General features: G+C 29.4%; 1 protein-coding gene across 2 annotated transcripts in view; it reads right to left on the minus strand.

Annotated features, from left to right (window-relative positions):
- The window catches only part of LOC129960917 (diacylglycerol lipase-alpha-like), a 190,894-nt gene that overhangs the window by 52,061 nt on the left and 124,120 nt on the right, over positions 1 to 14,713 (minus strand). For both annotated transcript variants that reach the window (XM_056074649.1, XM_056074648.1), the window contains exons 9-11: positions 5,635 to 5,782; positions 3,290 to 3,373; positions 2,228 to 2,305 (exon numbers count right to left, since the gene is read on the minus strand). In XM_056074649.1, the coding sequence (XP_055930624.1) occupies positions 2,228 to 2,305; positions 3,290 to 3,373; positions 5,635 to 5,782 (310 nt within the window). The remainder of the gene's footprint in view (positions 1 to 2,227; positions 2,306 to 3,289; positions 3,374 to 5,634; positions 5,783 to 14,713) is intronic.

Here is a 14,713-nt window from a genome sequence, read left to right on the forward strand (position 1 = left end):
AGAAAGTGAAACTAAAAAGTTCAACCATTCATGTTAAACTAATACATTTTCAGATATCTAAAACATTGCTTTTAAAATGTATCCCAAAGAACCATTTGAAAGGTATATGATAAAAGTAATAGAATTTTATTATGTACAGATATAAATTTGAAACCTACGACTATTTCGGATAATAAATAGTATGATACTGTAATGCATATATAGAATAATTAGAATAATTTATTAGTTGTAATCAATACAAAAATTGCTTTTCTGTTTTTAAAACACTCTGTCGAAACTCACTCTAAATAATAATGTTCTAATGCACATTCTAACTAATGCACAATGCTTCGATGAAAAATTATTACAAGTGTTTATAAACTTATAAATAAAATAAGAAATCGAAATAATTTTCCCCTGAATTTTTCATTAAAAATACTTTAATTATTTTAGATATGTCAATGCTATTTAATTGTTGTTGTTCCAAATAAATTAAAGTCATTCTATTTAATCTGTCTTCTGTCATTTCATATCTTCAGTAATATTTTATTTTTCAAGACAGAACATTATATATGTGCTGATGAGTCTACTATAGGGAGAATCAACATTTTTTAAAAAATTATTTCATCATTAACACTTCTAATTTCTATAAAGTGTTGATGATGACATATTCGAGATTGTTGACATATTGTTGACAGATTGTTGACATTGAATATGGTGACTTATTCCAGACTTTATACATTTCAATTAGGTTACTGAATTTTTCTTTGTAGCCTTTCACAAACTATAAGAACTGGCTTAATTTGTGTTAAAATTGTAGCAACTACATCATTTTGATGAATAGATTTTTGTTTATCAAGACAAGTGTCTTTTTCTGCTCTGCATTTATTAAAATAAAAAAAAATATTATGAATATTTCTAAATTATGCTTTGTTTATTCTAGAATGTTTTCCAATTAAATTGTCACATATAACATTAAAAGTATAATAAACGAATTTTTCATGAAAGAAATATGATTTTTCAATAAAAATTATTTTTAGTGGATGACTGATGAATAAGATCCTAACATTTAACGGTTTTATGGAAAATCTTATCCTTCTAAATTTAAATTGTTTATCCTAAAAATAAAGAAATTTTACTTAGTTTTCAAAATGAAAGCAGAGTAATTATTATTTTGCAATCTATTTAATAAAACAGTGAATATGAAGCTGAATTTGTGTATACGTCTGTATTTAAACCTTTTAAGACATTTGTTAAGCCATTTTGTTATTTGTTCTATTTTTTTCTTGAGCTATTTGCTCTATTTTTTTTCCTTGAGCTATTTGTTCTTTTTTTTTCTTTGAGCTATTTGTTCAATTTTTTTTCTGTGAATACTGTGCAAATATAGAAAAGTAATTCCATGAAATATTTTCGATCAAATATCATCCAATCTATAATTATATATTAAACCAAACTTACCTTATTGTTTCTATATGGCAGTGGATGAAAAAATCGTTTTCCGATGATTATGAAAAGTATAACAATATTAGGAATTACATTGAGGGAACCTGAAAATCTATTCAACAGACATCGAGTGCCATGCCGACTTCAAATTTCTGCATTGCAGTCTTCTTCACAGAAAAATAATTCCCTTCATTTTTTCTTTAAAAAATGAAATAAATGAAGGGAAGGAACCAAACGAAACGCAGTAGAAATAATCCCCATTGAAGGAAAACGCAGAGAGAAATAATCAGATCAATAAATAATTTTAAAAATAGAGAAATTCAGGAAATTTATTAGATATAAAATGATACAAAATAATTTTAAAAGGATAATATTAAATTAACAGCATCTTTTAAGCCAAAAAATTAATAAGAATTGCCACTGAAGGGGGAAAAATCAAGTAAAATCATTTACATAAAGCATCGACTTCTGGTATTTTTGTTTTCGCTTGAGTCTGCGTTGCTGTTATTGAAGAGATTCATTTGCCAGATGAAATCGAATGCGTGAGCAATCTTAAACAAATAAAAAAGGCGAAATAAAAAAAGACTTCATTTCTTGACTTCCTTGCAGCTCGTGGCCCAATTCTAAATAAAAATGATTTAGAAGAAAATTTGCATGCCAGAATTGTCAGTTTTTATTTCATAAACCTTGATGGATTTAAGAATAATCAACGCCTTCTCCTTTTACGATTAAAAACAAAAAAAAGAATATACAAAATAAATTATAATATGAAAAATTAAAAGTGATGGCCACAGTTTTTTCTTACCTTATGGCCTAGCCAATCGTCGTGTCTAGGCTCTGTAGGAAGCTGATCTGCTTCTGCATTTAAATCGGTGACGACATCCTACAGAGGAAAAGTTTATTAGAATCACTTTTGATGATTCATCACAAATGTTGAAACTGATTTACTGCCTGAATTTGTATCGATTAACGGGATAATATGGTCACGATGACTATCAACTATCACTAGCCGAGGAACAATAAAATCGTGATGGTTTTCTACTACTATTGATAATAAACTGGCGTGGAGTTTCAAAAGTTCCTCTAATGGTATGAAGAGAGAGTGATGTCTCATCTCAAGTGTTAGCAACATCTGAGCAAAGTTTAATACTAAAAAGTATGTCTCAAGTTAACTCTCGTGATTCTTCAAAATAAGTCGTTGATATAAGTATGTGCAAAATATAAGTATATGTCAATGTGTATGTTTATCACTTTAACTTAGAAATTCGACATTTAAACAATTATATCCTATTGAATAAAATACTATGGGTAACGGCTGTGGTTTATTATACTTTCCCTAACAAAAGGTTTCATTTTCTTCTATTATGTTTTTGAAAAGGTCAGCTGTTGAAGCAGCTGGCGAACAGTGAAAAAAAAACACCTTCAAACTTTTTTTTTTTTTTTTTTTTTTTAATTTTGCAATCGTTTCTTCGCTTATTGTAATTTTTTTTATTGTTAATTCTATTGTATGGTTCGCATATTTTATTGTTAGTTGGATTATTTTCTCGCCTTATTTGACAAAATATATTTCTGAAATATCGTTATTATCTTCTTATAAATCTTTTTTTTTTGGAGTTAGAGGTGTGCAATATTTTGAGCTTTAGTAACCTGAGTTTTATTTTGACAAACGGAAAAAAACACGCACATAGAACTTTTAAATATATCTTTAGAATTTCCGGCTAGCTTTTAAAACGCTGTAAAATCTTAGTATCGACAGCTCATAAATCCAATTCTTTACATAAACGAATTGATTCCCAATTCAGTTGGAAAGTATGGTTTAAAAATGCAATAAAAAAAAAACAAATCAAGTATTTATTAAAAAACGTACCTGCAAGGAAAGTGTTCCTCTTATTGAGATCACAACTGTACGTTTTTCATGATCAAGAGCAACAAAAAATGGTGTTTCTCCAATCTAGAAAGAAATAAAATAATGATGACACAAGATGAATATTGGAGGAACAATAAGTGAATAATTTCTCTACTGCAAAAATAGATATATAATATATATATATAGGATGACTAGCATACTCCTTTAAATTTAAAACGGTGTCCCGTATAGCCAGGGAAATAACGAGTACCTATAATGAAGTGACTATGCTGAATTTTTTAGTCATGTTACAGCCACCTGGCTGCGAAATAAGGAAGTTGCAAAAAATAACTCAAAAATAATGTTTAAATATAAAAATATTATTGCCATATTAAAAGCACAGGAAAAAAATTTCATGGAGTTATCTGTAAAATTGCTGATATGTGCGAGTAAAATTATGAACTTTTTGTAACTTGCAAAATTGTTGATTTTAAAATAAAATTATTGATAAAATTTAAATAATTATAATCTGTGTTTACCTTTTTCGCATTTTAAATTTCATTTCGTCGTTGCTTAACTCGAAAAACATGTTAATACCGAAGAATATATTTTCCATTTTTAGGACGAATCTTTTTTTCAGGTCATGGAAAGATCACAATTTTCATCGCAAACATCTCCGGTAGTTTTTCAGATTACTCCATGAAGCTTTTTCCTTTGTTTTTATTATGGTACAGTCTACATTTCTCCAACTGGAGTTTTTGATCGATATCTTTTATCTTTTTTTTTAAACTTTCTTATTTCGCTGCTAGGTGCGCTGTAATATGTCCCATTAAATTCAGCAGTCACTTTACTAGAGGTACACGTTATTTCTTGGCTATACGAGACGCCATCTTGTATTTAAAGTGCATAAAAGGACTTTATCGATCACCTTGTTTAACCCTAAGAGACATTTTTCTCCCTTCTAAGCAAATAATAACCGCTCTCTGAAGTAGCATTAATCTAGCCTGAACTTCGAGATCAAAAGGCCCGAATGTTTGTGAATGGGGGGATGCAGGTTCAATATACGATTCTAGAACTGTAAATGAGCCTGAGTTGGTGTCTGTGCCCAACGTGCTCCTACGTTGGAAGATACTGGCTCAAGTGCAATTATCGGCATTTGGCCTTTATTCAAAGTAATTTTCAAATAGCCTAAAAACGGGATATTTCGATGAAAGCAAGACAAAAACTGGTGGAATTGGTTGCTAAATGTACGAAGACTTAATACTTGTTACAAAGCAAACGCGCATTCACGCACAATCGAAATTTGGAGATTGATGCTTTGACACATATATGAGATGTCCTCAGCATCTGACCACTTCCCAAAATTACATCTTTTCGCGATAGCCACTTTGCATTTGTTATGTTAGTCTAAGAAATCAAATCGCATAATCTAAACATATTTAAATAATTTAGAAATTATTCGAATGAGATTAGAAATAATATTTTGATTTCCTGATTTCTTTTACGATTAATCCACTTTTGTTAAGAATAACATATAATTCAGATACATTCTTCTGAATTCGGTCGTTGAATTTAAAGGATTAAAGTGCATACCAGTAAATATCTATATGATTTTCATAAATGACTAGAAGGTGTGTCCGATGGCTGTATCTGCTTAACAATATTTGAGATACGATTCTCACAGATTAATTAATAAAAGTTTTTACAAAATCTCATGCAAATCGGCAGAATTCTTAAGAAATAAAAAATCTTATTTATAATACATTTTAGGCGTAAATATATAGTAACATTAAAAGCTTTGCTTCCTTGCATTTTTCACAGACACTCAAGTTAAAAGTAATCAGAAAATTAGATTGAAAGAAACAGTGACTCACTAACAGAAAGAATGTAATGCCTAGTACAAAATAAACTCAATGCTAAAAGAAAATATTAGCAATAGCATCCAATGAATCAGGATAAATATAAAATTTTAAAAACTGCAGACTTTGAGTCATTGACCTTTGCTACAATCCAGCATTAATATGTAAATAAACATATTTTATTTACATTTAAGTTTATGATCCCATACATAATTGTTATTCATGCTTACGTTTCTTCACCTTTAGATAAATCAATTCAATCTAAACCTTGAAAAAATAACTCTTGAGTTGCTCGACTCAAAAAGAGGAATTAGGATTTGAGCATCCCATAATGACGTAGACCAAACGATATATTTTTTACTCCACCCAGCGTTACAGACGGTGTAGGATTATTCTATTACGGATTTTTACTCAAATGTTAAACGCGTTCCATCATTTTTTAAAGTTTATACATAAATGAGGATTAAATTGTAGATAATGTTTATTTTTTCATTGACTTTTACTCACCTCCACATGGTATGTTACGAAGATAATCTCCATGTTATATTCTCGACAGAGTCGACGAAGGGCTGCATAATTGCAAAAACAACAGTTATCGTCAACCACAGTCGCAGAGTCATATCTCTTTTTCTCTTCCGTCGAAAAGCAATAGCACCTAAAGAGAAAAAATCCAAGAGAGAAAAAGTTCAATCAGAAAAAACTGCTCCTATTACTTGGATCAAATATCAAGGACAATGGTTTGTCATAGTCCTTTGACTTTAGACTTTTCATGTAGAGGTCACTACTAAAGGTTAAAGGAATGATTTTTTTGGAAAATAATCGATTTGAAAGTTCCGAAATATGAGCATACAAGCGTTTACAAGAGAAAGCTTGAAATAATATTTTATATATTTTTTAGATTTTCTATAACCTAGTATCAAGCGTCCAGCATCAAAATATGCCGTTTCTATGCCCACATAATCAACCCCAGTGTAAGAAAATGCCCAATTATTATAAAAACCTTCCGTGAGTAATTTTTAACCGATATAATATCATTTCTAAACACACACAAAAAAACATTTTTTTTTGTTATTTTAATTTTTAACTAAAATTTTCTATTTCTTCTTTGATTGATAATTCAATATTTTATGCAAATAATATGGAAAAATATTAATTTCAATACAATGCGCTTACAAAAGTCAGTAACGTATCAAAATAAGTTTTGTACAAAACATTTTGGAATGATATCAAATGCAGAAATTATGACTTAACAGTGAAACTTGATTAATTTAAACGTTTAAATTTGAATTAGTCGGTAAGTCATATTTTTCTTTGGGCTCTTGAAGCGTTTTGAATTGTTCTGCTTCTTTTGAACTTTTATTGTACAACTGTCGAATTCAGAAAGCTGTAGGTGTGCTATCTCCTTATTTACGCATTTGCTCAAATTATTTATTTAAATTATAATTTCTATTACTTTAATTATTAAAATAATTTTCATTTGTTGTATATTATTTACTAAAATTGTCAAAACTTAAAAATAAACTTTTATACTGCTGTCATTTGTTTAAAAAATTTTGTTGCATAAAAGCTGTGCTTAGTTTTTCACTCATTTTTTTAATTCAAATTTTTTGGATAAATTAAAACTTATTGTATCTCAAATTAGATTCAAATTAGCTGCAGTCAGATGCAGTAAAAAGATGCAAAATTCAAGCCAATGAGACATTAACATAAATATCGAAAAATGTTATTTTAATACAAATTATTTAAAATTCCGAAATTCTTTGGAAAGTTGTAGCAGAAAAAGCCATTTGGAAAGATAAACCCTGAATAAAAAAAGGTTGCGAAAAGCTTTATTAATAAATAAATGAATATAGTTGTAAATGAAATAACATCAATATCAATAATAAATGGAAACATAAATTCTAAGAATGAAAAACATTCGCAAAAATAAGGTTTGTGCAACTTTTTAAAAAAGAGTTATTGTCTCAATTATGCCTTTTATATGAATCCTGATTCATATGCAAATCTTCAAATAGGAAATAGAAAATATCTTTCATTAAATAAATTCTATTAAACTTTGCTAACAAAGTTAATCTTCATGCTTCTATTTCCATCTTGGTTAAATTCTTATCGTTTATCTCTAAGTAAAAATCAGCTGCTTGAAAATAAATTTCAAATTTACAAAGCCAAGTTGAAATTAAATTATAAATGTGAATGTAAACTATGCGACAAAAAAATTAAATTACATAAACAAAGTTATTCTTTATACAGCTGTTTTAATCTTCGTTCAATTCCTATGTTTCATCTGAAGATAAATTAAAATTTCAAAGTTAAAATTAGCTGCGCGAAAACAAACTTCAAATTTACAAAGCCAAGTTGAAATTAAACGGTAATTCCAGTTCATCTCTATTTTAAGAATGAATTAACAGATTTCTGTTAAAATTTACATAATGCAAATTACATTAATTATTAAACTTTCATTCAAACGTCTATTTACTGTTATATCCGAATCTGTATAGCTCTCTTTTAGGCACGTTGGCTTTCAAGCAATGTCTCGATTTCATTACTAGAGGGTTCCGAGTGCTCAGTTTCATTAGAGATCTATCATGCAGGAGATACTTCTTCCCTTTCTTCAAACACCCTCTTTCTGATGATATGGAAGTCTGCCTCTCATTCTTCCCCTCTGACCATTATATGGTGCATCTTAAATAACCCCGCATAGCTTCAAATGGGACATAATTTAACAAGTAAAATTGTTCAGGCGCTTCGTACAAGTTTAACCAATCGTGAATAACTTGAAATTTAACATATATTAATTGCGACTAATTTACAAGTAGCTAAATGACAATGTGATCATTTTACACAGAGGATAAATGCAAATGTCCACTTGGGAGAATAGTGATCCCCTGCAACGAGTTAATCTTAAATGACACACCGACACTGCAATAAGCTATTCTGAACCCCCCCCCCACACACACTTAAGAATTCAGTGTTCGAAATATGTAGATTTCTACTATCAAGGAAATAAATTTACTTATTTTAAAAATGCTGGATGCTATCATAGTAATATATTGATTTTATAATTGAAAACTAATGCTCAAAATTTACACCGATACTTAAAATTATATATAACCAAAGAATTTCGGCAAAATTTCGGGCAAAACAGTAAAGCAACTACTTTACAGTTTTGCCCGAACGCCGTCCAAGTGCTTGGAAGCGGAATTTCCCTAATTTGCCCGAGTGGCATTCGGGCAACTTATTTTTCTATTCCAATCTATTGATTTACCCATATTTTTCTCTTCCCCGTGATCTGGTTGTCCTGGGTTGGAATCCAGGTTCGGGCATGGCTGTTCTTCATCTGTGTTCTATCTGTGAGGTGTGTGAATATGCCCCCCTGTAAGAAAGGGGTTGTGCAAGCGAACGTGTGAGTTTCATCTTCATATGAGCTAGAAGTCATACTTCTGCCCTCGGGTGCTCAGGGGTCTTTACCCTCAGATGTTGCACCCCCTTTCCGTGGTAACGCAGACACGACATCATCATCATCACCCGTATTTTTCATATTTTTAATGTTTCTAATGGCCGACTCTGGTGATTCTGTTAAGATAGTACAGTAAATTAGTTTCAAAACCAGGTTTTATTTATTCATTTTTTACATGGAAAAAAGGCTCGAATTTTGCTTTTACTACCTCGATGTATCTCAGGCGACCAATACTATCTCCATTTAATCTGGAATTAAAATTATACATGTGAGGTATATATACTCACATGTGAGACATAGGCATATATACATACTAAATAAAAAATAATCTGAATGAAAGACAATTTTTTTGAAGGGATTGTTCCTATCGACAAGAAAGTGAGACTGATAATGCAATATTATTTACGTTTCTTCAAAAGAAACATTTTAGAAAACGAGTGAGAAAAAAAATATGACATTTTTGTTCTTATTGTGAAGTTGAGACCATGACTGTCACCCTGTTTTAAATTTATCTCACAAAAGCTGAATTTTTAAAGAATGTTGAATATCAGTAAAATGAAAAAATATATTTTCTTTTCTAGCACCCATTTTTGTAAATAGTCTTTTCTGTTTGTCAATTTCTGTTTCTGTTATACAGTCGATTTGAAACGATAATTGTTTAAAAATAAAAGACTTATTTTTCGACACCAGAAAGCAGAAAAAAAGAACTTAAAGTAAGTGATGCAGTAAGTCATCTTATGTCTTAGAATGCCTTACTGTAAGACATAGTAAATATTACTGGTTAAGAGACATAGTAAATACCTCTCTTAATCAGTTAACTGTTTTTAACGAGTACACTCGTCATGGAAAAAGTACAACATTTTGCGTTATGACGAGTCTATTCGTCAGGAATAATAAGCAATTTAGATACGCATTTTCCTAAGAGGTCGGAACAGTTAACTGATATTTTAACAAATAAAAATATATTATTTTATTTACAATTTAGATACGCATTTTACGATGAGGTCGAAATAGTTAACTGGTTAAGCTTTTTTTTCCCTACCTATGCAATAACTCAAATTTTAAGATAAAATTTAACAGCAGGAAAATAAATATTAGAGCTTATTTTCTCTAAAATATCTCCATCATATGTAATATCGTCTAAATTTCTCTATTTATAGTATATATATGTATATATTCTTTCGAGCTGTCATTGAAAATTTACGAAACTGATTTATCGGCTTCGTACATCGAATTTCAGATCAGGTGGTGGATTCTTCCCGGTGTTCGATTCCTTTTCTCCCATAAAAAATTCGGGGTCTTGAGATTGCAAGAAACGTATTTGTTTTCCTCACAAATTTATTCCTCGGGCACCCATCGGTAGAAAGGCGCGGATTACTTGACAGACATTAATAATTCAGGCAGCGTTCTTTTGATTCGGATACGACGTTAAACTTAAGTTCTTTTTTTTGGATTTAGGCTCTACTATACGTGACTTGTTACGTATATTTGTAAAAAATTTAAACTTCGTATTATGTAGAATTACAGAATGCGAAGTACATGTGTACAGATTTGTACAGTACAGTACATTTGTACACGTGAACAGATTTTCATTTAGATTTCAACAATATTTGTCAAATGTAAAATAATAAAAGTGTTTATAATATTAAAATAGAGTTTTCCATTTTTATAAAAAAAATTGCATTTTGATGCAAATGTTCCAACCATCCTCATGTATAAGTGTGTGCAAGCTTTCAAATATTTTTATTCATTTAAAAGCCATTTTATCGATACTATTAATTATACCTCGTAGGTTCAAAATTCATTGAAAATCATTCATCGTATTAAAATATTTATTTCAGGTTTAATATAAAATAAAATTTACACTAACTATATAACTATAAAAATAACTGTTTGCGAACACAATAACTCCTAAACGTATTAAACTAGAGGGATCAAAATTCGTATGTGGTATGTACATCAAACTAGTAAATTTTTGTCCATTTTTGAACAAAAACCGTTCTTTGGAATTTGCCTGACTATTCTATCCGAACACAATTGAATACTATAAATAAAAAATCCAGAGAATTAAATAGAAAAAAGCACTTAATATAGAGTTTTAGCAACCAAATATAGATAGATATGTATCGAATTTTGAACCAAATCCATCAAAGAGTTGACTGTCTGTCGGTCTGCACATTCATATGCATGTAAATGCGATAAAATAAAATCGGTGGGATTTAGATTAATGAAATTTTGTATGTGATCTTGTTGCTAGAAATGTAATTATTTTTCGAAATTTGGTCGTCCAAAATGTGTACAAAAGTATATACAAAAAGTATACGTCCAAAATGCATAGAAAAGTGTATACAAAAAGTATATGTCTAAAATGTATCGAAAAGTGTATACAAAAAGTATGCGTCTAAATTGTATACAAAAAAGGTGCCCAAAATGTATACTCTGTTTTCTTCCTATACTATGAAGCACGAAACGCTCATATAGAGGATTAGGAAAATAAAAATGTCAGACTCCGGGAGTTCAAGACTTTGCCCAAGGTCTACATTTCTTATGTGATGGAAGGGGGGGATAACACCTTTGTTAGAGATTATGCGAGAAAATTTCGAGGAGATCACGTTTCCTTGCTTTAGTTTCATTTTTAATTTGTTAAAAAAATGACTTCTTAAATTGTGAGGGAAAGGAAACTATCTCACGATCTTGCTATTTTAGAATCTTCGACATTTCTTTCTGATTTTAAAAAGCTCATCAATTTTTCCCTTATACTTATTTTGTTAAGCTTCTTTGTCGTTATTAGAATCTAGAGATTTAAGGCTTTTCATCACTGAGGAAGAAGAGGCATGAATTCGAGGAAGAAGATTCTACGTCTGTTCTGCTAACTATCATTATTCAAAAGTTGATAGATACGTGGGATTTATCAACTTTGCTTACTGAGAAAAAGCTGTCTGTTTCCCATTTATTCTATACATTTAAATGTAGGCCCATTTCCCTGAAAATTCTACGCCTATACATAGGAGCCAATAATAATTTTGTTTTTTATTCATTTATTTATTTTTGAAAGCTGATACGAAATGAAATTTCAATTATACCTAAAATAAATTGTTTTGAACTAGAACTAATTAGACTTTAGCCGGCAGCTTCATGTGTAACTTAGATGGATCGCTTTTATCCAAATATATCATATTCGCCTTTAATTATGAATCATGAATTAAGTATTGGTTGGATATTTTAAAACAAGTAAGATTAGAACCAATAACACTATTGATTAAGATTCCTTTTCTTATTTGCCAACAGTGAATTCGTATAACTATTTTTCTCGAGTAAAAAGTGCTTGCGAATCAAAAAGTAATTAATTCCAGTTCGAAACATTTTATTTTGAGTATAACTGAAATTTCATTTCCTATCAGTTTTCAAAAATAAATAAATGAATAAAAAATGAAATTTTTATTGGCTTTTGTTAAAAATTCCATTAAAACTGTTTACAGCAAAAAGATTTTTCTCGCTTATTCGGTTTAATTCATATTTAATAGCCCTGGAGTGCTCCAAATATGGATTAAACTTTGCGCTGGAAAATGGAACCGATTAATTTTCAAGATAAAAACGGAATTATGCAGTCATATTTTCTTCTGTAATTAAATTTCAAATTTTGAAATGGACTGATATAATGCATTTTTAAAATTCAAGATATGGATAGAAAATCTATTATGAAATAAAATTCTAAAGAGGAATGATGATATCGAATTGCATAAACAATACAAAATATTAATTTTGAAATTGAAAGATTTTTATTTTGATTAGCTTTGAATTTTTTAAGAGTATTCAAGTTGCATCGAAATTTAATTTAAAAATAGAAAGCGAGATAGCATTTAATTCTTTCAACTTTTCTTTGGTCGGCGGAATTAATTAAATTGAATTGAATTGCGTCATTATATGTTTTTGCGAAATTCGAGAACTGCTTTTTTTCATTTCGAAAAACTATTTTTTTTATAAATTTCATTACTGACAGTTTCATTATTCATATCTTATAAAATAATATAAATAGTTGCGAAACATTCTGTCGAAATTGGAAACATATTTATCAGGAAAGCAATGTCTTTATTGTGTTTTTGAGCATAAAATATTAAATTTTAAATCATGGAAACGGTTGTAGTTCATAAGAGTGGAAACTTATTCTTTTATTACAAGGTACTATTTTTAACAAAATTTCTGAAACGTTTGAGTTGTATATATTGAATTAATATTCCGAAACTTGCAATTATGAATCTTGATAAAAAAATCGAAATCGTGATTTTATAATTTCAAATCGTAATAATAATTAGAAATCGTGATATTATAATTAATTATCATGATAATGATTACTAATTTTGATTTTATAATTACGAATCGTGATGAGATAAATATTTAGGTCGTATTTCTGCTGTTTAAGTACATCACCTATCTGACATCAGAGCGGTTCAGTCATATATATATAAAGTGAATTTATCTCTCTTGCAGGCAGGAATTTCATCGTATTAAAATATTTATTTCAGGTTTAATATAAAATAAAATTTACGCAAAAATAACTATATAACTATAAAAATAACTGTTTGTGAACACAATAACTCCTAAACGTATTAAACTAGAGGAATGAAAATTGGTATGTGGTATGTACATCAAACTACATTTTTGAACAAAAACCGTTTTTTGGAATTTGCCTGACTATTCTATCAAAACACAATTGAATCCGATAAATACAAAATCCAGAGAGTTAAATAGGAAAACATACTTAATATAGAGTTTTAGCAACCAAAATATAGATATGTATCGAATTTTCAACCAAATCCATCAAAGAGTTGACTGTCTGTCGGTCTGCACATTCATATGCATGTAAATGCGATAACCTAAAATAGGTGGGATTTAATGAAATTTTGTATGTGATCTTGTTGTTAGAAATATAATTATTTTTCGAAATTTGGTCTTCCAAAATGTATACAAAAGTGTATATAAAAAGTGTACGCCAAAAATGTATAGAAAAGTGTATACAAAAATTATACGTCCAAAATGTATACAAAAAAGGAGCCCAAAACGTATACGCAGTTTTCTTCCTATTATACGAAGCACGAAACGCTCATGCTCAGAGGACTAGGAAAATAAAAATGCCAGACTCGGGGAGTTCAAGACTTGGCCCAAGGTCTACATTTCTTATGTGGTGGGAGGGGGGGGGGATAACACCTTTGTTAGAGATTATGCTAGAAAATTTCGAGGAGATCACGTTTCCTTGCTTTAGTTTCATTTTTAATTTGTTAAAAAAATGACTTCTTAAGTTGTGAGGGAAAGGAAACTATCTCACGATCTTGCTATTTTAGAATCTTCGACCATTCTTTCTGATTTTAAAAAGCTCGTGAATTTTCCATTTATACCTATTTTTATTAAGCTTCTTTGTCGTTATTAGAATCTAGAGATTTTAGGCATGGCATGACTGAGGGAGAAGAGGCATGAATCGGGGGAAGAAGGTTCTACGTCTGTTCTGCTAACTATCATTATTCAAAAGTTGATAGATACGTGCGATTTATCAACTTTGCTTACTAAGAAAAAGCTATCTGTTTCCCAGGTTTTCTATACACTTAAATGTAGGCCTATTTCCCCTGAAAATTCTACTCCTATACATAGGAGCTAAAAATAATTTTGTTTTTTATTCATTTATTTATTTTTGAAAACTGATACGAAATGAAATTTCAATTATACCTAAAATAAATTGTTTTGAACTAGAACTAATTAGACTTTAGTCGGCATCTTCATGTGTAACTCAGATGGATCGCTTTTATCAAAACATATCACATTCGCCTTTTATTATGAGTCATGAATTAAGGAAATGGTTGGATATTTTAAACCAAGGATGATTAGAACCAATAACGCTATTGATTAAAATTCCTTCTTTTATTTTCCGACACTGAATTTGTATAACTATTTTTCTCGATAAAAAAGTGCTTGTGAATCAAAAAGTAATTAGTTCTCGTTCGAAACATTTTATTTTGAGTATAACTGAAATTTCATTTCCTATCAATTTTCAAAAATAAATAAATGAATAAAAAATGAAATTATTATTGGCTTTTGTTAAAAATTCCATTAAAACTGCTTACAGCAAAAAGATTTTTC

Source organism: Argiope bruennichi, chromosome X2 (genome assembly GCF_947563725.1).
Source record: "Argiope bruennichi chromosome X2, qqArgBrue1.1, whole genome shotgun sequence".
NCBI classification, from domain to species: Eukaryota; Metazoa; Arthropoda; class Arachnida; order Araneae; family Araneidae; genus Argiope; species Argiope bruennichi.